The sequence below is a fragment of the Varanus komodoensis genome, unplaced genomic scaffold (assembly GCF_004798865.1).
Source record: "Varanus komodoensis strain SLA01 unplaced genomic scaffold, ASM479886v1 scaffold24, whole genome shotgun sequence".
Taxonomy (NCBI): Eukaryota; Metazoa; Chordata; class Lepidosauria; order Squamata; family Varanidae; genus Varanus; species Varanus komodoensis.
The window spans coordinates 94465-120325 of record NW_025335641.1 but is presented as its reverse complement, the minus strand read 5'-3'; the positions used below and the strand labels follow the sequence as shown (position 1 = coordinate 120325).

General features: G+C 37.6%; 1 protein-coding gene across 6 annotated transcripts in view; it reads left to right on the top strand.

Moving 5' to 3' along the window:
* The window catches only part of USP33 (ubiquitin specific peptidase 33), a 63900-nt gene that overhangs the window by 5115 nt on the left and 32924 nt on the right, over positions 1 to 25861 (top strand). For 5 of the 6 annotated variants that reach the window (XM_044432308.1, XM_044432311.1, XM_044432312.1 and 2 more), the window contains exons 2-15: positions 2817 to 2937; positions 3185 to 3238; positions 4504 to 4566; positions 7231 to 7383; positions 9548 to 9650; positions 12981 to 13050; positions 14816 to 14929; positions 17310 to 17388; positions 18425 to 18818; positions 20085 to 20225; positions 21730 to 21842; positions 22582 to 22754; positions 22847 to 22941; positions 23367 to 23400. In XM_044432308.1, the coding sequence (XP_044288243.1) occupies positions 2817 to 2937; positions 3185 to 3238; positions 4504 to 4566; positions 7231 to 7383; positions 9548 to 9650; positions 12981 to 13050; positions 14816 to 14929; positions 17310 to 17388; positions 18425 to 18818; positions 20085 to 20225; positions 21730 to 21842; positions 22582 to 22754; positions 22847 to 22941; positions 23367 to 23400 (1707 nt within the window). The remainder of the gene's footprint in view (positions 1 to 2816; positions 2938 to 3184; positions 3239 to 4503; positions 4567 to 7230; positions 7384 to 9547; positions 9651 to 12980; positions 13051 to 14815; positions 14930 to 17309; positions 17389 to 18424; positions 18819 to 20084; positions 20226 to 21729; positions 21843 to 22581; positions 22755 to 22846; positions 22942 to 23366; positions 23401 to 25861) is intronic. The other variant, XM_044432309.1, reaches the window with a different exon arrangement.

Genomic DNA, 25861 nt, shown 5'->3' with positions numbered 1-25861 from the left:
GAGAGGTGTAGTTCTTCTGATACTGGAGGTGATGTCCATCATATATGTATGTTATTCATGAAGTCATGCCTGACACATTGCGACCCCATGGACAACATTCCTCCAGGCTCTTCTATCTTCCACCATCCCCCAGAGTCCACCTAAGCTAGCACATTGGACACCTGACCTGAGGGGCTCATCTTCCGGCATCATATCTCTTTGCCTGTTGATACTGTCCATCATATATAGTATCCCCTTTTAAATCTGCCTGAATTGGTAGTCCTTCACTACCTCTTATGGCAGTGAGTTCCACTAAACTATGTGTCTTATGAAGAATACTTCCTTTCCTCTGTCCTGAATCTCCCACCATGCAGCTTCTTTAGATGATTCTTCGCCAATATACTGTGACAAATGAAGTATATGGCATTCTGCGTACCTTTTTGCTGGTGCAATTCAGCTGGAAATCCACAATACACCATGCTGAAGAAAGTTAAGGGAAACTGGCACATACTTTATTGTCCAGATCTTCCCAATTAGCTATACAAAAAGTCATCTTAGTGAGAAGGTAAAAAAACTTCCAGTGTATCTCCAGTCAGTATATCATGTCAGGACAGATATTGCTCCAGTAGGTAATTTGATTATAGTGTTTGTGTTGGATGTGGGAATTTGATATAAATCATGCTTAAATATCAAACTTAATGGCATGGCCTTGGGCAAATCATTCTCTTTCAGCCTCAACCTTTGAGCACAATCCTATGCATGTTTAGACAGAGTTATAGGACTCATTTCTGTTAAACCATACATAGAGGCACTCTTATTAGTGAGGTAGAATATTCTCTCAAAGCATCTTTGAGGAAGGAGAAACATACTTGATTTTGAAAAAATATTTGCGACCCAGTGTGGCGTAGTGGTTAAGAGCATGGGACTGGGACTCAGGCGATCTGGGTTCTAGTCCCCACTCAGCCATGGAGCCAACCAGGTGACTTTGGACCAGTCACAGACTCTCAGCCCAACCTACCTCACAGGGTTGTTGTTGTTGTGGGGATAAGATGGAGGAGGAGAATGATGTAAGCTGCCTTGAGCCCTTTGTAGGAAAAAGGCAGGATATAAATCGAAAAATAAATAAAAATAATTTTTTGTTAATGCTTGATCACCTTCTGACTCTGACTACAATTTAACAACCCCCATGTATGTCTTGAACAGTTTGTGCAGTTGTGTATGTGTTTTCACTTAAGGAAGATAGGTCTTGATTGGCTGGCAGGTCTTATGTAATATTTTAGTTAAGTGAATCTGCATGAATTGTCACAGGGTGATTTGCACTGAGAAAAGTCACTCACTCTAGATCAAATTTAGTATGTGCACTTGTGTCTAATAAATGTTGATTAAAAAGTATCCCATGTTAATTTTTTTTGTCTTGATACATATTGGACCTGAAATATTTTGAGGGATGGAATTGAATGTTTTATTATGCAAACATTTTTATTTGGACTGCTTATAAAAATTTAACAGTAGCATTAAATCTAACGGAAAACCCCAAGGTACTGAACTCTGTGGCATAATTAGAATGGTACATGATATGGTGACCACCACTCATCTCTTTCAACAGAGTTCTGCTATCTTTCACTGAGGAATTTGGGGCACTGGAATTTCATTCTCACCACTTAGGACCATTTCACACAAAGACACACACATTTGCTTCAATGCTATCTGTGCTCTCTGACATATGTGCTGTGAACCTGTAAAACGTAATTACACCTTTGAAGCTGCCAAGCTTGTCTCATACTGTATTTTCAGTTGGCATGCATTCATTGTCAGAAATGAACTTATTAACTGGAAAGTTTTCAGTGGAAAAAGAATACGCTGGAAAGTTTTCTGTTACAGCCTTACCTTTGTCAGCTGCTGTATCCTCAACAGAAGTTCCAAATGCTCTAGCTGTGTACATTAGAGCATTTAAGTCACAGCATTGACATAAACACCTGGAGAGTTTATGGTTTTGTTTTGACTTTACATTCACATTAATGAAAAACTCTAATGAGTTGATGAATGTTAATGAATAACACTGTGTTTAGTTGGGAAATAGGATTTCCATTCTTACCACATGACACTATTACTTGTCAAACTACCCTTGTAAAAAGACAGCTAATGTAGTGGTGAAGGATGAGATCTCAAGGACTCATGGCTGCAATAATAAGCCATAATCTAATGTTGCAGCTCAACAAAGCCACTTTTATATCTTGTTCTCAGCTCTCACTTATCTGCAGTACACTGATAAAGAATACTGGCGTCCCAAAGCTATTCACATGAAGCTTGTTCGATGCTCCAAAGCATTATATAAATGCTTAAATACAGGCATGAAGATTAGAATGTTAGTTTTAAATCTGACAAGCCTTCCATTGATGAAGTTTATTCCTCCTCTTAAAAAAAATATTGAGCCTGATAATAGCAATGCATTTTTATTCAAGCAGGTCTTTGGCATGTAAGGTGGTTTGTTGAGTACAGTACCATGGCCAAGTTCAGATGTCATGTTAATAACCCACAAATGGGATGTTTGTAAGTTTTTGCTGCAAACTGGAAAACAATCTCATTGGTCAAATGTTCTGATTTGTTTAAGAAATAATATTTGCAAAATTTTCTAAAATAATTTTAGCCTATATAACTAGCCTTGAAATATTTAACAATGGATTACTTAAACTCTTGTAAATAAGAATTGCATGAAGGAAGGACAGCACAACATCTTTTACAAAGTTCTTTCTAGAAATTATATAAAACTCCAAAATCTCTTTTCACCTTAATTTGCACCAATAACATTTGAGTACAATTACTCTTTTCTTCTCAAGATGTAGGTACTACTTAATCTTGAAAGTGAATGCTGCTAAAATGTCAGCACTAAGCAACGACTGTTCACATTTGGAATCTGTTGGTGAGATCACCAAGGAAGACTTAATACATAAATCTCATGTGAGTTTCAATTTCAAACCTTCTTTGATGCATTAATGTTAGCTTGTTTGACTGATTTGAATTACAGCTTATGCCATGTGCATCAGTGCTAGATACTGCATCAGGCAGCATGCTTTTTAATTGGATGAGTGCACAAAGAAGCCATGCCTTTAATGAGAATAAGATTTTATTTATTGGCCTTTCTTATCCTTTGGTTCTACAATAACTGATTTTATTAAATAACCACATGTTTCTTTGTTTTTAATAGGGTACTTGCCAGGACTGTAAAGTAAAAGGACCAAATCTTTGGGCATGCTTAGAGGTAAATAGAATTACAATGGGTTTATTTCTGTGAAATCTTTAAGAGTGATAGTTCCTAGAAATGACTTTTCTGTCAATGCTGAAAGAAATATTCACCTGCTAGTAGGCTTTAGTGTCCCCTAGTGGGAACTATGTATATACATTGGATTGTGCAGGGTTCCTCTGGGCTATGTTCTACTATAAGTCATAGGAATGTTACTAACAAAGATCCTATTTGGATTTATATCTGAATCTATATAAGAGAGATGCTTGGGCACTGGTAACAGAGTAAAGCTGATGGAATACTGGATCTAATTAGTGTCCTGTGGTTTGGATTCTGATTTTGGCTGAGCCATTGTATGTTATAGTTGTGTGAGATGAACTCAATTGTTAGGGTGGGGGAATGCAGTTGGATGAAAAACAAAAGATATTACACCTTTGGTGGAAAAAACTGTCAAAGGCAAAAAAAGGCCACCTTATATTTTCAGTTTAGAATGTGTTTTGATCACAATTGTATAAATTAACAGATCAGACAGTATCAATAATGCAATATAAATTAATATCTTAACTCCGCACATTGAAATGATTAAACATTGTGGAAAACACTTCTTGAAAATGACACCTCCAATCAATTGACACATTCCCTTCCATTGGATGCTTTGTTTCTATCCAGAGGGGTAGCTGTATTGGTTTGAGTTTTAAGGCATTTTAAGAACTTTTTAATGTCAAAAACTCTTGTGAACTATAGTCAATTTCATCAGATAGGTAAAGTGTTACTTGACTGTTTTAGTATACTGGTTGGGAGGAGAGAAGTGTTAAACAGTGAGGTCAGAAGGAAATTAGATGCAGAAACCACCGACTGTAACAATAGCATTAGTATCAACAGTCATTTAAAAAGCAGTTGATTATAATATAACTATTCTGTCACTAGGTAAGCTACTTAACAGATACATAACTCCATTGTCTTGGTTTCAAACCCTAGGTGATACATAGTCATCCATCTGAACTTCTATGCAGCAGTCTTGCAAGGGTTATTAATCACCTGTTCTGGCATTTGTAGTTCTGGGTTGTATTTCCTGTAGTATTTATTGTGGATAATTGCTAATACCATTCTTGGCAACAGATGCTTAGCTGTGAATTAACATGAACTTGAAAGGCTTATCAATTTTTGTGTGTAATATGTCCCATGAACCCCATCCAGTAGGCCCCATTGGTTTACTTATAGAGTACTCACTATGGATTGAGCTGTCTGTGGAAATATAATAATTGTTCGGCTTTGTTTGACAGAATAGATGTTCATATGTTGGATGTGGGGAGTCTCATATAGATCACAGTACCATACATTCCCAGGTATGTATATATGGATTCTTAACTTTTGAGAGATTATACAGCCTTTACCCTTCAAATTGTTCTGATATGCTCAATCTCTGTCCCTGCCCACATTTCTCTACTGTCTTAGACGGGCCAGGACAGTAGAGAAATGTGGGTAGGGTCAGAGACTTTAAAGTCTAAGTCTTTAAATTAGAATCTGAAATTGCACAGTTTGAACTGTATAAGAACAAGGATGCCAGTTCAATATGCAGAGCCTATAATGGCTAACTTTTATAGTGTAGCCTAGCTTCTAACTTTAACTATATTATTTATTACTATTGTATTTATTGACAAGCAGAATGGGAAAGTGTGATGCAACAGCTAGTAGTTTTAGTTCATGGTAAATATCTACTACAGTTGTACCTTGGCTCACGAACGCCTCAGTTCACGAACAAATTGGGTTGCGAACAGAAATTTCAGAAAGATTTTGCCTCAGGTCATGAACTCCACATCGGGTGATGATTGCGATCGTGCCCATCCTCCCTGCACGAGCACAATCGTGATCACGCTCGGGGGGGGGGAGATGGCTGCGATCATGCTCAGGGGGGGAGATGACCGTGATCGCGCCTGTCTTCCCTGCCTGAGCATTTTCTTGATCGCGCTCGTCTATGGCCGCAGTCACGCTCAGGCATGAACATGGGCGCGACCATCATTGTGCTTGGGGGCGGGGAGATGGCTACGATCGCACTGGCACAGGGAACACCGGTGCAATCATGGTCGTGCGAGGGGGAGATGGCCGTGATCTTTGTTGTTCTTTGTCACTTTGTTTCAAATTTTTGTGATTAAAAAAATAGTTACAGAACGGATTAACCTTATTTACATTGATCCTTATGGGGAAATTTGACTTGGCACACGACCAATTTGGGTTGCAACCAGAGTCGTGGAACAGATTAAGTTCGTGAGCCAAGGTACCACTGTATTCACATTATGCAGTTAAACCAAATGCTTTATATTTCATAATTTTTTGACAATGGTAATGTGAAAGGCATTATGTTGAAATCGAAACAATTTCCCAAAACTGGGATTTGGATTAGTTCCCAATAAAGATGTTCTAATGTGCAAAGTTTATGTGGGAAAGATATATATGATTGCAAAACACCATTAAGAGAGTAAGAATTGGCTAAGACACATGCTTTGCTTTTGCAGCTGTACAGTTAAGAGTTGAAGTAGACTTCTTGTAGCCCCATCCAAATGGCATTGATTTGGTCAAAACTGCACCAGCCTTGTTCCATTCAGATATTTTGGAGTATAGTCCTAATATTCCAGATTATTAGCCACACTAGCTAGGGTTGAATTGAAGTCAAAAACATCCAGAAAGAACCAGACTGGCAAAGGATGATGTATGCTAGTCTAAGGCTGCAGCAGGGAAAGGCCTTAGAAATATGCATGAGAGGCCCCCAAGAAACACATTAGTTTTTTCATACTTTTTGAATCCTTTGAGGGGAAGTCTGTACCTAGCTCTGAATTTATGAGGAAGTATTTGATGGGATTCTTCAATATAAGACACAGAACAAATATTTGAGCAAATGGATTGGGTGATGTAACTGGCAGACACAATCAAAGCACTTGCGTTGAAGTTCTGTTTGGGTGCTGCTGCAGAGGTTGGTGATCAGTGAATAAAGATGCATTTGGCATTCCCCTGTTGACAGTTCACACTTCAGTTCCATATACAGACATTTGCTGTCCTTTGCATATGTTTGGTATATTATGAAGTAGTGTGACATACTAGGTTTTGAACAGAAACAGATTAGTTGATTGTCCAAAAGACTAACGGTTTGTTTTTGGAACAGTTGAAAGATACTATGACAAATACAGGCAGTCTTGGAGTTCTGTTCCTGAGAAAATGGAAATTCATATTTAAGTTGAATTTGTACATGAGTAGGAACACAAATAGTTGGTCCTCCACATTTGCTGGGGCTTAAGGGCACGGAACCCCCATGAATATGAAAAAACGCAAATATCTCTATCTCTGTCCTCCACCCCCAGCTCAGCAGTGCCTCCTCTTTGCAGCAAGGAAATGGGCAGGAAAGCATACTTTGGAGGCCTCCCTCTCTCCCCTCTCACTTCCTGTCTCTGTATGGTGATGACAATTTTCCATAGTAATTCTTTAAAATTAATACACTTTAAAACAGTTCATTTGTAAGTAAAATTTGTTCATAATATAGACATTCGTAACTCAGTGACTGTATGTAATTTAATTTTTAGTGTAGCAGTTGACTTATTAATTCTGATACATCTGAGTAGGGCTAGTGCTTTTCTTTCTTTCCTCTGCCATAATTTCCCTGAAGAAGCAGGCTTTACATGTTGGGCCTGTGACAGGTGTGCCTGGGAACTCCAGCACATTCTAGTATGTCATTATCCTATACCAAATCTCTGCAGGCTTTCAGATATGGATTTAGCCCTCTGCATCTTCCCTTCCCTTACCATGGTCTGCTTTCTCTCAAATACAAGAGTATTGAGAGTAACTGTACATCAGAATATGCCTAAGTTTTTTAGCTAGACTTCTTACTTTGCAGGTAGTATTCAAACTATAATAGTTGCATTAATGGCACATATTGAGGGTGTTACCCTTTGTGGTGGCTATTTTTTAATCCAAAGATCTCATCTATTAACATTCCCCAATTCACTGAATTTATTTTCTAGGAGACAAAGCACTATCTAACTGTTAATCTTACCACACTACGTGTCTGGTGTTACGCGTGTAGTAAAGAAGTCTTTCTGGAAAGAACACTGAGATCTCAGTCTTCATTGCAAAATGTACGGTTGTCTCATCAACCTCCAGAACACAGCATTCAGGTAACTAGGCACATTTCTACTTGGGATTTGTAAAGGGTTCTCTTTCTCTTTCTCTAGGGTTTGTAAGATATTTCAACTGAAAACCTGATATATTTAGATTTCCTTCTTTCATCTGAAGTGCTCCAATAGAATGTTTAAAAGAAGCTTTATTAAATATGAAAATTAGTGCTGCTGTGATACAAAAATTGTACTGTTGAATCCCAAGGCTACTATCCAACTGAGTCTTTCCTCTGATGGAATTGCTTCTATCAGTGGGATGGGGTCAACTTCTCCCTTTCTTGCCCCCATCAAATCTGTTCTAGATGGTTGAAGGATCTTCTGGAGAAAATTTTTTGGGTGTGCTGGGGCTGAGGGTAGAGGAGAGATGGAAATAGTCCTATAATGATAGTTCAACTTGTGTAACATAGCATTTCACCCTACATTCATGATTTATTTTAGTTGATCCCTAAAAATTTTAAAAGAATTCTTATAATTATTCTTACTTGAGGATTCTAATATCTCAGTTACAGATGTATTTTTGTTTAATATAGCCATCTAGATGAAATCCTCTATGATTGTTTCATGATTCTGTGCTTAAATTTCGATATACTTTTCCAATGCACATTTTTATTCTGTATTTTTGGGGTAATTAGACTGTAAATATATTATTATTATTATTATTATTATTATTATTATTGCTGTAGTATTTATGGAAAGATTTGAAAACTCTAAGTTCAATAAGTAAAGCTTACTGTATTTAATTTTGATGATTGAATTTGCAGTGTGTGTACTTTGAATATTTTACAATCGCCTTGATGCTTGCTTCCAAAGAACTACTTGAAACATGTCCAAATAATTGTTTATATGCACCAGACTTTAACTCAAAAAAGAACAGTAACGCCATCCTGTATTACAAATTGCTTTTGAACCTTCCCTAAGTTTGAAAGCATCTTGCCATGTGGCAGGGGAAAGTCAGATATGAATAGCTAATAAAATCTTTCTCCAATAAACTGAGTCTTATAATACATATAGCTATTAACAGAAGCAAAACTAACAAAGTGGATATGTCTGAAAATGGCAGTAGCATTATTTGATGAAGAAATAACAATAACACTAATGTCATACTAAATATACAGTTCCCAGAGAATAAAAACTCTAGTAATTTATGCATCTAATCAGTAACTAAATGTAGATGTAAATCAAGATGCATGCAATTGTATCACTTCATGTGCTAGTTTAGCCTTCCTCACCAGGTACCAGATGCATTGAAGTACCACTCCCACTATGCCCAGCCTATGTGAAACAGTGAATTTGCAGTGCCATATTAAAGTAAAATTACCACACAAATGCCATAAATACATGAAAGTAAAATTGCCCACATAGGGATTTGATAGGAAGATGACATGGGAAGAGGAATTGTTTGGATTAAAAGGTATCATAAGCATTCTTCCTGATGCAGGAGGAGGACTTGCAAGTTCAGATTACTCTCATTTTCAGTAATCTCATCACAATTCCTATACAATTCCTTATGGCCTCCCAATCTTAAGCTTGGCTGAGAGGGAATGGTAGGTTTCCACTCAGGAAGAGTTGGCAAGAGAGTCAGATTTCTTTAAGTGACACACCATTTAAAGTTCTTGGGAAATAAGTTCAATGTAAAAAATAAGAAAAATTCAAGTAATAGAACATTTCCCTATATGTAATCATAATGCTACTGTAGTTTCTAATTTGGTATGGGTTTCAGATAACAGCTGTGGTGTAGCTTTTTAAAATCTTTTTTCATTTCCAGCCTCCTCCTAGCAAGAGCACATACGTACTGTTTATTTTTGCTCATTGTTCTTATTTCTCAGATGTTGCTGTATTAATCTCCTTGACCTTTTTAGAAACAGGCTTCTATTCTGTACACAAAACTAGTTATGTAAAATATTGAGCCATCTGGTGAGAGAAATGGGAACCATAAGGAATGTATGGGTGCTACTGTGGAAGCCTTGTGTGTGCAGTGCTATGTGTTAATCCTATATTATAGTTTACAGTTTATCATCTCATTACAGCAGATTATATTTACCTATCAGTAAACCTTGAGCTTTGCATGTAAATCATTCTTTTACAATAATATAAATAATACAGTGAAAAGTTATAATATTTGCAAAGAATGCTGCTTACATTTCACTTCTTATTTTTCTTAAAGGATATTAGGTTTCCTAGTATCTCAACACTGAAAATCCCTCTAATTGCAACATTTGATGACCTAGATATACAGGTAGATGAAGAAGATGAATTCAAGGCTAGAGGTAATGCTTTTAATTTATAGAAGTGGTTAATATGGCTTGTCTATTCTGTTGAAATTACTTCTCATCAGTGGTTTCAAAACAATATTCAAATGGAAAGTTAGTTCCGAAAGTGTCTTGTCCATGATAGGAGTCCATCATGGATGGACCTTTTTACCTGTTCCATCACAATGTTATGCAAACAATGGAATTAAAGAATGGTCAGCCTCCATACAAGCAGAAGTATGTGAACCACTTTAAACATACCATTTATTTAATTATTGCATTTGTAAGCCGCTCCATAGTCAAAGGCTCACAGCACAAATTATGGAGTTTTGTGAACCTCTTTAGTGTTTACAAAATAGTGCTAGTGGTTATTTCCTTTCTTTCATGTTATAGTTCTTTGGGTCCAACCCTGTAGTTTGGATCTGTAGCAGTGCAAATTAAATACACATTTTCAGATGTTAAATATATTTGTCCTGCCTGTGTGTGTGTGTGTGTGTGTGCGTGCATGCATCTGAAAGAGTTGGTGGTAGCAGTTAACCATCAATATCACTGATTTAAAATATTGCAATATAGTTTGTAATTTTCAGAAGTCTGATGATGGTATTCTTTTACTCTGTAAGTCATGGATGAGCAGTGCAAGGTCTGCATGCCAGCCCTGCCAATCCCCCTCCCCAAATTTTTAACAAAAATGTAGTCTTAGCACTACAGAATACAGGATGGGCCATATTTAGCTTGCTTTGAAGTTATCAGACCAGTATGGTGCTCCATGGGCACCCCATATTTTCTAACAGAATGTGACCAATGGCAGAATAGAAATACCCTCCAGAACCTCCTGCAGTAAGTGCAACATATGCTGTAACAGCATTTTAAATAAAAAATTAGGCTGTTTCATTTATTTTTAATTAAGTGTTACAGTTTTAACATTTAATATATACATATATAGAGAGATTTTAGAGTGTGAAATATTTCACTGTAAAACACCAGTTTTGGTCACAAATAGGATCATGTTATACTGCCACTTAAAAGCCAAGCCATATCAAATACATACATTTTCATGAGCTTTTAAGTGGTATTATAATCCCCTATATTGTATTGATCCTATTTGTGACTGAGCTGGTACTTTATATCAAAATGTTTCACTTTTAAATATTTTAATCAGTGTTTTTTTTTAAAGAAATTTAATTTTAAATCAGTGGAATTTATAAACTGGATGTACTGCTGGTGGTCATATGTTTCTGAAGTGCTGTATCACATGTTTTAAATTTAATTTTGGTGTGGGTGTGTCTGGGGAGCGTGAGGGCACCACCATTGGGATGGTAATTGGTAGGGGAAGATATGGCGGTGGGGGTCTAACATTGAAGCCCAGGCCCAAATTAAGGTGCTGTTATTGACCTATAATGCCCTAAACGGCTTGGGAGCAGGCTACCTAAAGTAACATCTTTTTCCCTACATGCCCACCTGCCCCTTAAGATCTGTAGCAGAAGTCCTGCTCTGGAACCCTCCTTGAAGGAGGTTAGGAGAGAACATACTAGGAGGAGGGTCTTCTCCATGGTGGCGCCCTGGCTATGGAATGCACTCCCCAGAGAGGTCTGCCTGGCGCCAACTTTATATGCTTTTTGGCATCAGGTCAAGACCTTTTTATTCTTCCGTACTTTTAATGATTAATTTTAACTATGTTTTTATGCTCAGTTTGTGGATTATTTGGGTATCTATGTATTTATGGGATTTGAATCGTAAGCCTTCCTGAGACCCACTGGGTATTGGACGCGTTAAAAAAAAAAAAACCAAATGAAAAAACAAAATGTATCGCATCACTTACATATCAGTTGATGTGAACAGGGTTTAGTCCTGTTACTTTGCCAACCACTGTTGTTACGGATATTATTCAAAACTCATCCTTATGTAAAGATGACTTATGAAAATTTAATGGAAAACCTTAATGAGACTTTAACTTGGGATTTACCAAACATGGATTTTCTCTTTAGTATTTATATTAAGTGTGCTAGTTCTTTTTAAAATTAGGAATCAGTGCTCTCTGAGAAGGATATAACAGCTAACAGAATAATCTTATCTGAGCTTGGCCAGTATCCCAGACTCACAGCTGCCAGAGTAAAATAAAGTAAAATAGCTACAGCAAAAAGTCCTCTTTCAGAACAAAAAAGGAGGGAAAAGTAAGATAAGGTAGATAAAACTGTAAGATGAGGCAGGTAAAAATAGATTAAAACTCAAAGAAAAAAACTTTAAAACCTTGGCATTTCCCAGGGCTGTTGTTCTACCCGACTCTAGCCAGGAAGTCACTCTCACCAGGATGCAAGTCAATAGCAGTCCTGCACAGATGACATATATAGGTGTGTGGTTTTCATCACTATGGCCCACTGACAGGAGACTCTGTTCCTGTTCATGGGGAGTCATATGCCTACATCGACAGCATATAAAAACTAAAAAATACAATTTAGAAAACAACATTTAAAAGATTTAAAATTAATTAAAATAGTATTTAATTAGCATTTAAATCCATTATATACAATGAAAAGACCCTTCCAAGAGAGAAGGGGGAAAAAAGGCACCTGGATAAACCAATCAGGTCCCTAGATGACCAAGAAAGTCTTTAAAGGCCTTCACAAAGAGGGCTGCCTGAACCAGATGCCAAAAAGATGACATGTTTGGCCCCTGGCAGGCTATAGCAGGAAGGTTGCTCCAAAGTGGGAGGCACCACAGAACCCCCCCCCCCCGCCGGATGCCACCTTGAGGAATTGGTACCCATAGGAAGACCTAGATTGCATATTTATTAAATTCCATGGTTTTTTTATTATTGTACAGCAACCATTTACCAGCATTATGTGTATCATCCCAGAATGGTTTTCAATATCCAGTTTCCAATATCTCATTAAACTACTTAGAAACCACTAAAATCAGGTGCAAGAAACTGAAAGGGCAGTTTCTGAAAGTTTCGTTTTTCTAGTGGTTGCTGTATGCAAATCAGGTTAAAAACATTGAAAGTTGGTTGTGCTGTTTGTTCTCTGCATGACATGATACAAAGTAAACATCCACACAAGCTCTCTTTTATCACAATGAGCAGAATTAATAGCATTCATCAGATATTGTGAGCTAGTAAAAGATAAAACAGAGAATTTATACAAATTCCGGTCATTCATTTAAAATTGGCAGATGAGTTGAGACAATTATACAAAGAAAGAAGACTTCTCCCTTTATATATTATAAATATGATATATTTAATTATAATTATGTAATTATATACATATTTATATAATTATAATATAAATGTTATATATTATCCTAAAATATTATAGGCTATTTTTGCCATGATGTTTTTTTTCATATTTGCAGGTCTGACAGGTTTGAAAAATATTGGAAATACTTGTTACATGAATGCAGCTTTACAAGCTCTCTCAAATTGGTAAGCACACAGTCCACTGTATAGGGCAGTACTCCTTTTCAACAATCAAAAATTCCACATCAGCAACAAGCCTTAGGGTTTAAATGAAGATCAATACCTCTGCAAATGTCTTCTAACAGGAACTGAATTTACCCTTTTTCGGATTCTGTATATAATGTTTCTTATATAAGAATTATCATACAGTTTGGCTGCATGCTATATACAATTTGCATCTAGGAATGTCCATACTGATAGCATCATCCTTAAAGACCCTTCTTAAGCTCCCCTACTCACAAGTTAAATTAAACAGTATGAATCTTATATACCTTGCTAAATTTATGACGATTACACTGATTGTCAGAAGAGCTTCAGAATATTGTGGCTCCAAGAGCAAGGAATAGTGGATTTTTGAAACTCTTAAACATATTTACCTCTGTTAGAGCATTTTTACATGTTATGTGGGAAACTTTTAAGCTATGGTTATTCCCAGGGACAGAGTTAAATACTTATTTATTCATTGCGAGGGATAAATAATTACATTCTAAATTTCAGAAAAAATTTGCCTCAGTTTGCGAACTCTGCATTGGGTGATGACCATGTTCCCGCACGAGCACAATCGTAATCACACCCGTCTTCCCTGCACAAGTGCAATTGCCATCGCGCCCATCTTCCCCGCACAATCGCCATCGCACCCGTCTTCCCTGCACGAGTGTGATCACCATCGTGCCCGTCTACCCCCCAAGCACGATTGTGATTGTGCTTGTGCAGGGAAGACGGGTGAAATCGCGATTGTGGCCATCCCCCCCCCCCAGCACAATAACTATTGCACGATTGTTTGGACTTTCCCTCTAAACAATAACCTCCCTCCCACCTAGGTTAGTGTTCTCTGCTGTACTGTACTTTGTTACTTTGTTTCAAATTTTTGTGATAAAAAATATTAATAAGAATGGATTAACCTTATTTACATTGAACCTTATGAGGAAATTAGACTTGGCTCATGACCAATTTGGGTCACAGCCAGAGTCGTGGAACAGATTAAGTTCGTGAGCCGAGGTACCACTGCATATTCAAATTTGTGATGATTCTCCTGCCCAATAAAAGTTTCAAAAGTAAAGTTATAGAAAAGGTCTCACCAATTATTTTTCTTGGATTTTTTTTGAAAAGGCAGTGCATCATTTTGTAACTCTCATTATTAATGTATTTCAAATAGTAAATGAAAATGAACCTATTACTATTTCAAACTTCTAGTGAAGTTCTGCTCCAAATCATTTTTATGCCAGGTGTTTTAATTTCATTTATCATTAATTCATTCATTAATTTAATTCATCTAGTGCAAAGCGAAGAGTTAGCATAAATGTTTAAGTTGGCAATTAAACATTTGTAGTGTGTTAATTGGTGACCCAGGTCCCTGTAGCTGACATGCCTGCAACCATTGGCATTGTGCCAAAAGAAAAGACTGATCTTTGTCAGATGTTAGAACTGTTTGCAGTGGAAAAAATACCTTTCTCCTAATCCATTACATAGGTAACATATGAAGCAAATAGGCAAAGTAGAAACATGATCTTATTGACTTCATTGAAGTTACTAAGGTCACAATTTGACAAACACTTACCTTGGAGTAAGCCCCATTGAATACATGCCTTAGGATTGCCTTTTAAATGACTTTCACTAGTAACGAATGTCTGGTATGGGGCAGAACTGTATGCTATAATTGGGGCTGAATAAGTACGGATACAACTAACACTGCTATAAAATATTAGTGGTCTTTTTTTTTTCCCTTTATTAGTCCCCCATTGACCCAGTTTTTCCTTGATTGTGGGAGCTTAGCTCGGACTGATAAAAAACCAGCAATTTGCAGAAGCTATTACAAACTCATGACAGAACTCTGGCATAAAAACAGGTATTGTGCCACTTTCATTCTAACATATTTCTAGAATTTGGCCTCTAGTGGCTTTTTTTTTCCTTTAGGTCTTCAGGAGGGTACTTTCTGAGTAGTGAGCTGCATACAGTTTTAGAGTTCTTCAGTGTTTGTATAATAGGAGATATATGAAATAATACTAGGCTTTTTATGATACATAAACTTAAGGGATCTTGCTAGTAACTTGTTTTTACTTTTTCTGATTATTGAATTACATAGTGGGTTAAGACACTACAGTAATTTTTATTGTGATGATCTAATGTGTATAATGCACATGGATAAAAAGCAAAGGTCATCCCCCAGTGTGGATGCCTGTAATCCTTCCAGGAGATTACAGATATCTAGTGGAAGACAGAAGGAGCACAGAAGCTAGAATTGTCTCTGTAGTCTGCTGTCCCTCCAGAACATTTTGACATCTGATTTCAGCCATCTAAATGTCTTTCCCCCAGTCAGAAGCAGTCTCAGACACTGCTGGGATTCTTTGGAGGATGGTAGTCCTTCACTCCTCCTCAGTTCCCCTTCCACAGCTCCAAAAAGTCATCCCGAGGCTTCGGCAAATGGGGTGGCATAGAAGCTTACTAACTGACTGACTGACTGACTGACTGACTAAACAGTGCTCCATCCTGGGAGCCACAGTCCATGCTAGCTGTGAAGGCATGAGGGAAGGCTCTTCAAAGGTATAGTCCTAGCTTTCAACCTCAGAGTGATTTTCTGAGGTTGGAGCTGGGACTACAAGCCATCCTATGACTCCTTGGACAATGCCAGGTGCCATAGGATTCCACCCTTACCAGCCAGTTGTTTTTGTCCACTGAAAAAATGGCATACAACAGTGGAGGGGATTTCCTGTCCCTGCAGTCACAGTGCCCCCATCAAATCCTCTCAGGAGGATTTGAGCACTATTCAGAGAACATTTTAGGGATATGTGTGAGGGCTACAGGGGGAGGAGAGGACAGGGAAGTTCCATTATTTGAGAGGTCTGCTCACATAACATCTGACAAGTTCCATTCCTGAGAATGTCCTGAAGTCAAATTTGAATGTAAGTTGGATCAGATGAGTAAGCCAAATGTTTTCTCTCTGTGTGTAAGCTTTCTGTGCATATAAAACACTTCCATATTCACTAAAACATCTTAAACACAATACAGCATTATAATAATGATAATAATACAGTAATAAGTAAGTACAGGTATTGAAGAGAGAGAATCTGGATGTGTGTGTGTAGCTATACAGTATCGTAAAAAAAAGGTTCTTAAAACAATTTAGAACATTCTTGAGGCAACATTAAGTCTAACATTAACTGATGATGATGGAGATGGACCTGGTGCTGCATAGTCAGGGGTTTACCTCTTTTTCTAGAGGTATTCATATAGGGTTTATGGCAGTCTGCGTGTTCATACACATGGATTGTTCGTAGCCTGAATATTTGTAATCTGGGGGCTGTCTGTACTATATTAATTTGAATTTGGATGATTGATTGCATAAGATTGGTCTTTAGCTTGAATGGGAACTTTTGATAGACCACTCACTTTTTCAATGTTTAGGTTTTGGGCAACAATTATTAAAGCAGTAACAAGCATAAAGAAGACAATGCACAATGATTTAAGCCTTCTCAGTACAGTAAATTTCTTAGTCCACAATCATATACAGTTGCCTGAGAGCAAATCCCATCAAATCAGTTAATTTATTTCTGAGTAGACATGAGGTTTACACTGTTAAACTTTCAAGCTGACTTGTATACCAGTTAAAAACACAAGAAAAAAGAACCGCCTCATTGTATTAAAGTATATCTAGTCCAGCACTGTGGTTACATCAGTGAATAGGAAGTTGATTCTGGAAACTCACAAATAGAAGTTTGTTTGTTTGGCTTGAAATCGAAGTCTGTGGCAAGTAAGATAGCTGTAGTCTCATTGCATTATTTTTTAAAAAGTGCTCACACAATTGTATAATGCAAAAGTGAATCAGCAGGACTTTGCTTGAATATATGTATTCATTGTTAAAATGTGAAAGGAATATTGAGACATCAGTACTATGCCAAGCAGAGTACTGAATTGTGTGACTAAGCACAGATTCAAAAACAAGTGAATGTTGTTCTAAGCATGAACTTTTAGAGAAAAGTACAGATTTTGTACCCAAAGTCAGTTTGGGTTGGGTGGGGGGGGGGGGCATATCTGCATCCCTACTATAGTTGCCTGTGAGTAAGTCCCACTGAACTCAGTGGATTTAGTTCTGAGTAGACATACACAGGATTGCACAAATTAAAGCAGTTACTCTGATTTGCATGCTTAGAAGCCATTGCTGTTTGAATATTGATAAACTGAAACATTCTAGGCAGTTTGAGAAATTTTAAATCTACATTTTTTTCCAGGCCAGGGGCTGTTGTCCCCACAAATCTATTTCAAGGAATCAAAACAGTTAATCCAACTTTTCGAGGTTATTCCCAACAGGTAAGCCTTCCACCCCCCCCCCCGCAAAAAAAACTTTCTTTGCATGCTGCTATTGAATATTGTAGGAAGATCCAGGAGATAAAATTACAGGCTAAAATATGAACAACAAATTAGATAAAAGATGCTTGTCATGGTTGTGTGCTGTGGAAAGCAACATAACTTTAATTAAATTCGTCCTTTTTTGCTCATATTTAGTGGCTAATTGCTGGATTTCTTTTCTCTAAAACAGTCAGTTTTCCCTCTGAATGTATAAAATAAGTATTTGTGATAGATTCCAATTTCTAGAATGTAAAGATCGTAAGACAAAGGAGCTTAACTTCATCCCTAGTCCAAGAAAAGATTCATTCATGCACAAAGGGAGGGAGACTAGTGGAATGCTACTTTCTTGTCTTCTTCTTCCTCTTGCACCCTCCCCCCCGCTTCTCAAAAGTACTGTCTGAGAATCAGAGACTGTTGAAGGAGCTGGGCTGTGGTGCCAGAAGAGGATTCCAGATCCCCATTGAGTGAAGCCTCTACCCAGTGTTTGAGGAATTTTCTGTTCTCCTTATTTCTGTACCACAGTCTATCAAATTCAGCAAGGTCTCCTGACTCTTGAAATAAGCATTTGCAGGGAGGGCTCTTGGAAGGAAGAAGAAGGGGGTGGGAAAATTATATTCAACTGTATATATAGAGCCAGTGTAGTGTAGTGGTTAGAGTGTTGGACTGGAAATCTGAGAGTTCCAGGTTCTAGTCCTCACTCAGCCACAGAACTCACTGGGTAACTGGACAAGTTGCAGACTCTCAGTCTAACCTACTTTACAGGGTTGTTGTTGAGAAGATAGTATAAGTCATCTTGAGTTCCTTGTAACTCAAGTGGGATATAATATAACAAATATTTATAGAGGAAAGTGTTCAGCATTGTAACATTAAAATAGCTAAATATTTTCCATTTCAGGAACCCTCAACATCAGGCTGGCTTTTAACTTTATTTAATAGCTAACACTTTTAAAATGCATATCTGAATAAAGCAAGTTTCACATTCCATTTTAAATTCCAGGATGCACAGGAATTTCTGCGTTGTTTAATGGATTTGTTACATGAAGAATTAAAGGAAATTGTTATTACAACAGAGGATGCTAACCCACCAAATGCAGAAGAGTGCATGGAAGAAGAACGAAACCAACCAGATGTCGATTTTCAGTCATGTGATAAGACAGAAAATGAGACTTGGTCAAAAGTTGTGGCAGAGGACCATGCAGAAGATGCTATGTTAATTGCAGATGATGACAATGCATCTAAAGACTATCAGAACGAGAAATCCTTGTGCTCCAAGATGAATAGAGCTAGTTCTTTAGAAGACATAGAAAAAGATCTGAACAGTTTCTTTGAAACAGCTGAATTCTGGAATAGCCAGGAAACAGTGAAGGTGCAAATTCACAGTCGATACTCAGGTGATTATCTGACTATTATTGGATGTGACATGCATTTAAAATTGGCTTTTTTCTAAGGTTACCCAGCATGTTTTTTGTTTTGTTTTTTTCAAGATTTTGGGTTACCATTGTATTTGCTTTAACATATAATTCAAATGATTCAAATCCCACTTAGGACTTGTAGAAGATGGAATATTTTATTTGTTGCTGAATTTGGAGTGATGGACAGAGGAACATTTATGTTGCTATATGCAACTTTGTTGAAAAGGATCATTATAGTCTGCAGCATTTTTATATAAATAGTGTTAGCATATGTCTGTTCTCTCAATGGAATAAAGAAAAGACTTAAAGAATGCAAAGCAATCAGTGAATGAAGTGAGGAAGCACTTCTGAGCTGGACCAGGAATGAACACAAGTAATCATGGGCTGGATCCTGGTTTAGTTATAGTTAGAATAGATCCATTTAAATTAATGACAGTTAAGTTAGTGTGACAAATTTACATCCCATTGATTTCAGTTCATAGATGGCTGGAGTGTCTGGAAGAAGTCATTTTCAGCTGAGCTGTCACAGTAGCATGTGTGGTCACCACTTTCTCTAGGTTCCCTTACTCTATATATTGTATAACTAACTTTTCATTGACTTGACAGATTCTACACCCAATTGGGTGGAACCCAGACTGGCAAGCAGTTTCTGTAGTCACCTGAATTTAGGCATACAAGAAAAATTTCTGGCAAACTATGTTCGCTTTCTTTTATGTATGACTTTGAATTCAACTTTTTTCAGGTATTTTCTATATTCACACGTTGACATAAAGATTTCAAGAATGTTAACCCCTGCCAATATTACTGAAAAGTCCATTTTGAAAAGTTTTTAGATGCTAAATATGTTAATCACAATGGAAGTGGCTGCTTTTGCCTAAATGTGGAAGAACACTTGCACTGAATAATAGTTAACTTTGGGGTGGCAGAATATGGAATTCCTGTGGTTTCTAAGCAGACCTTTTCCTTTATAATGGCATCTCAGTTTTTTCCATTGTGACAGTTTTATTCACAGTCTTATCGTTACTCATTTTTTGCCTTGCTTACCGTCTCAATGTTTTCTCAAGAATGGTACACTATCACTTCTTCAATCCAGTACTAAATTGAAAACAGTTTTTGCAGCTTGTGTTAATTTCAAGCTTCCTCTTCTTCATTTTACTTTTGTAATTTGTATGTGGCTAAAATATGATCTGCATTATTATTCGTGAAGCTGGCAGTTCCATTTTAAAATACAGTTTTGTTTTACAGACTATATCAATGATGTCCATATGAATGATGTTTCTGTGCCACAAAGTTTTCCTTCAAAAGATGGAGGGAATGCACGTTTATCAACCAGTCCACCCAAATCAGGTTCTTTCTGGTCTGGATTGGCACCCTCTCACAAAAAAGGTATAATATGTCTCAGCTGTTTACTATTTAATTTCTACTCAATCTGCATGGTTCCTAACACTTTTTATTTGCTGATTTTCCCTTTATCTCTTAATATTGGAAACTGATTTGATGTGTTTTGGTCTCTTAAGATAACACTGTGCTCTGGTAGATGCCATGCTAAAACATCTTTTAAATATTTAAGTGGTGAGATTGGTATTAAGATCCATGTATCTGTAGCCCATACCATTTTGAAGACCCAGTCAATCAACAAAGTACTAAGACAATAACACAAATGTGGAACAAGCACACAAGTTTTACCTAGGGACCAAACTCTTTTAGTATCTTCTGTTTATTGAATGCTTTGGCATTGGGGAGTTGCATCATTTTGTCGGCTGAAAGTGCACCTTTGTTTTCAAAAACAAAAAAAACCCTATTTGAATCCTTCATCCTTGTTTTTTTTTCCTTGACAGATAGATAGATAGTTATTCTCGGGCTGTTAATGAGGAAAAATCTATCAGAATGTATGCGGGCTTTTTTTTTTTTTTTACTACTTCTACACTTTCAAAGATGTCATTTCCTTTCATAAGATGTTTAGTACATTTGTTTCTACCCTGGAGGTAGCTAGAAACCCAAGAGAATTTGTCTTTCTGTGCTCTTTGGGTAGCCTTGAAAATAATTATTGCTGAAATGTTGCCTGTGTGTTTTCCCAGCTCTGTTATCTCCCTCATCTCATCATGATGGGAGGTTAGAACAACATAAGCACTTCCTCTTTTTTCCAAATCTTTTTATTTGTTTCCAAAAATGCAATAGAATTTTGCATGAATATATGTGTTCTTTGTTAAAATGTGAAAGGAATATTGAGACATCAGTACTATCCCAAGCAGAGGACTGAATTGTGTGGCTAAGCACAGATTCAAAAACAAGTGAATGTTGTTCTAAGCACGAACTTTTTAAAGAAAAGTACAGATTTTGTATCCAAAATCAATTTGGGTTGGGGGGGGGTGGGCATACCTGCATCCCTACTATAGTTGCCTGTAAGTAAATCCCGCTGAACTCAGTGTACTTAGTTCTGAGTAGACATACACAGGATTGAACTAGCTGAAAACACTGCTGCTTTCCCCTGGGTAATATTTGCCTACACCTCTTTCACTACAAGCTCCAAGCCCCCCTCCAAAAAACTGGTCCTGAAAGTTCTGACTTCTTTCAAATAGTGTGAGATATGCTATGGAAGGCTGCAATGAGTATACTGTATGGGTTTGTGCTTTTTTCCAAGGACAATGAAGCACTTTTCACTAGTTCAAAGCCACCACTGGATACATCTTTAATTCCCTGCTCCCGCCACCCGCCCTGCCAGCTCAGTAAAAAATATTTCTTAGCAAGGTATACTTTAAAATTTTTGCCGGCTTTGTAGTAAAGATTATGCTGATTAGGTCTTGCTAGTATTTCTCTTCAAAAATGTAAAATAAGCCACAGAGATATGTTACTTTGACCCCTTTCTGACTTTAGTTGTCTTTTATATTAGTTCCAGCTGTGCCTTCCTCCAAAAAGAAGAAACACAAAAAATACAAAAGCATTATTTCTGACATATTTGATGGGAGTATTGTAAGTTCAGTACAGTGTCTGACTTGTGATCGGGTAAGTGTGGTAAAGAAAGAAAAGGTTGTCACATAAGGTTGTCACAAAAGGAGAGCCAATGTGATGTAGTGGTTAAGAGCATGGGACTGGGACTCAGAGGATCTGGGTTCTAGTCCCCACTCACCTGTGGAGCCAACTGGGTGACTTTGGGCCTGTCACAGACTCTCAGCCCAACCTACCTCACAGGTTGTTGCTGTGGGGATAAGATGGAGGAGGAGAATGATGTAAGCTGCCTTGAGCCCTTTGTAAGAAAAAGGCAGGATAATAAATCACATATCCATCCATCCATCCATCCATCCATCCATGCAGGCTGTACACAAGCTCTTTTTTCTTGCATGGAAGCACATTTTAGACTCATAGTTCTTCTTTTACTTAATCATCCTGTTGGTTCCACTTTTTGTAATATACAATGATGCATGGATTACAGTCAGATTTCTTGAGGTTGATCCGTTCTTTGTGCTGGTAGTTTCTTCAGCTTAGTTTGAGACCTTTGTAATTAGTGTTATTTTTCAGGCTCCTACACTGTTGCTAGTCTAGGGTAATGGTATATGCATGTATATTGTATGCAGTTTGCCATCTAGTGGCATTCCTGAAACAAAGCATTAAATTTAGCTGCTTATGAATTTTATTAATGATATTCCGAATTTAAAAGATAGGAACAAATTTAAAATACAAAATTCTGGTTGACCAATTGAAGAATAAGAAAGCCCTAATGATCTTCCTTTTGGTTTGACAATAGGTGTCAGTTACCCTGGAGACTTTTCAGGACTTGTCCCTGCCTATTCCAGGTAAGGAGGATCTTGCTAAGCTGCATTCTGCAAGTCATCAGACTTCACTTGTCAAGGCAGGGTCATGCGGAGAAGCTTATGCTCCTCAAGGATGGATAGCATTTTTTGTGGAATACTTCAAAAGGTTTGTTCCGCTGCAAAGCTTAGATCTCTTTAATATGATGTTTCTGCTATACTGGCAGAACATTTGCTGTTTTTCTGTCAATGATGTTTCAGGTTTGTTGTCTCCTGTGTTCGTAGCTGGTTTTGGGGTCCAACAGTAACATTACAAGATTGTCTTGCTGCCTTTTTTGCTAGAGATGAGCTGAAAGGTAAGAATATTTCCAACCTTTCTGTTAAATTCTCTGTCATGCAACTATCATACTTGTGTTATTTTTACACCTATTTAGTGGAATCAGAAAATGATATGCAACATTTTTCCCTTATACTGTTGTAGACTATCACTTGACAATAAATATTCTCAAGGGTTCAAAAATTGATTGGAAAAATGTTATTCCTTTGACTTCATTGTTTTATTTTAAATAATCTTTATTGGATCCTCAGTTTAAAATTTAACCATTTGGGAGGAGATCTAGGTGACCTAATACCATTCAGTATATGTAACTGTTGCAAAAACACGATAGCCGCCTATTATCTAAGAAAACCAAAAGTGTTTTGATGTAAGTTGTTGGAAAAGGCGATATATTTTCATGCCTTTAGAATAATGGTCATTCTTCTCTGTGTGCAATGTCTACAGGTGACAATATGTACAGCTGTGAAAAGTGTAAAAAGTAAGTGAAATATTCTTAAAATTTTTATACTTATTTAAAAGCTGTTGGAATTGCTTGGCATTCATTAGGATTACCACTTTGTGTGGCATGCTGTGAGATTATCAATAAGTGTGTGAGAGAATTTAGAATCACTGTTCATTTTAATAATCAGTTTTAAAATGTCTTTTAAATGTACTTTGGATTAAATTGCTAGGGCCTATTTTCAAGTAAAGGTGTGCAGGATTAGCTATTAAAAGTTAGCATTTGCTTCCAACTAATGGGCATTATCTCCTAAGCAAACAGCTGAGTGCCAAATCTAATATATGCATGCAGCTCAATTTCACATGCCACTCAAGAAAAAAATGGGAATTGTCATTCAGTAGTTATGCCAACAAACAGGACACAGTCGTACAGATGGTATGATTTGGAAGCTTCAGTTTTGTTTTGTGCACAATTTCTTCCTGGTCCCCAGTTCTAGACCAGACACTGGCTTCAGCACACAACAAGAAGCATTGAAAGGAAAGGATTTTATTTCAATGGCTGCCAAATAGAGGTGGAGGGTCTAAAACCACTAAAATACATAAGTTACAGTTATAGAGAGCAGCATAAACACAATTTACAACCAGTCAAAGCCCCGCAAGCCCTGGGGGTCCTTCTTGCAAACAAAATAAAAAACTTCCCTAGCCTTGCTCTAAACCCAGAATACAATACCAGACATATTCTTCCCAAATACAAAGTCGCATAGTGTTCTTCAGCTGAGCCACTGGCAGCAACAAGGGAGCTCTCCTTGAAGAACCATGAGCCTACTCAGCTCCTTTTATCCATCTTTGTTAATCAGATAGCTCATGGAGTGAATTCAAATGACAAATTTCAGGTGAGAACTAATTGCCCTTATTGGCCCCGTTCTCCTGCTTTCTTGAGCAGTGCAAATTCCCCTGACCTTGGCTATAATTTACAGCATCTCTCTTTTGCATTCCCAAGCTCTGTCCAGCCATCCTGTGGCCTTGGTGCCTGGGTCTCCTTGAATCAACACCTGGCACTTGCAGCCATTTCCCTGGAATGTCAGTTAATCTTTACCCTGCAGCTTGAGTATCAGGCCAGTTCAAGTTAGATATAGCTAATGCTTTGCAACAGTTGTGTATCTCTTGTTTAGTATACCACCTGCAAATTCTTAGAATGTCTTGACAAATGAATTGATAGAGATATGCAATGGTGCTTTGAGGTGCACTTTAGGATTCCTTGAGCTCTCCTTCCTCATAGCCCTCCTAAAACAATTTAAGAGGACTGGGGAGGAGGCTTTGGTATAGTCCTCAATATGGAGCAAGAATTCACATCCGTCAGTAACTCTTTAGATCTTGGCCAGGGATAGCATTTTTAAGCTTTCCATACTACAGGCCATAGGTTCTAGGTGGTTTTGCTTGGAACTAAAGGAAAGAGTCCTGTTCGTGTAATTCAGTTCTTCTATTACTTTATTCTCATGCAGTCTACTGGATTCCTGTAGTGCCATGGTCAGCCATGTGCTCAAGGTTTTTGGGTTTCATTTTAGTTTTTGTTTTGGGAATCCCAAGGAAAATAATATTCAAAGTCTAGGTTTTCTTATAAGGAAAGTTCTTCCTTGTACACAAAATACAAGTCACCTAGGTTATAAAGAGTTTATCAGCAGTTACTTATAATGCAGAGCATTAACTATACTGTAAAGCAGGCTTCAATCAGCTGGAATGGATGGTCAGTGAAGACTGCCTGAGAGATTGGTATCCAAACAGAGGGAGAGTAGTGCTAATAACCTAGTTATACGCTCTTTGCAGAGTTTCATGGCATCAGCAGCAGTCTAAACTCTCTGAAAGTTTCTCACCCTAGCAAGTCTAGCTGTAGCTAAGCAACTTACTGAAAAGCAGGGATACAGGGAGGCCTGGCAGTTCCCCACAGGCACATAAAGCTGCTTAGGACTTGAAATGCAGGCCTTGTCATGCTGTCTGATAGCAAACAGCTGTTGATTAATTGGTGTTGATGTTCTTGAGGCATACTTTGTTCATCTTCTGTGCTGACCCAGGCTTTTCTACTGTCAGACAAGATGGAAGTTTGCCCACAATATGGAAGATATTTGCAGCTTACGGCCCCCTAAAAGATTGTTCCTGTGGATTAGGGAATCTTTTGGAATACCCTTTAATGCAGTGTTGGGGGCTGTAGTTGGGTTGAAAGAAATTAGCACAGCTTGCTGGACTGAACATGACTGAACATAAGAAAAGTCATGTTGCATCATACCATCTAGTCCAGCACTTGGTATACACGGTGACAATCTAGGTACCCACAGGATTGCTCAAGCAGGATGGATGCAGGACCTCCGCCTGCCCAAGCTCCTCAGAAACTGGTGTATGCAGGCATGTCATCTCTGGTAAAAGTGACTAGTAGCCACTGAAAACCCTTTCCCCCATGAAGTTGCCCGATCCTCATTTAAAGCCATCCAGATCGGTGGCCATCACCA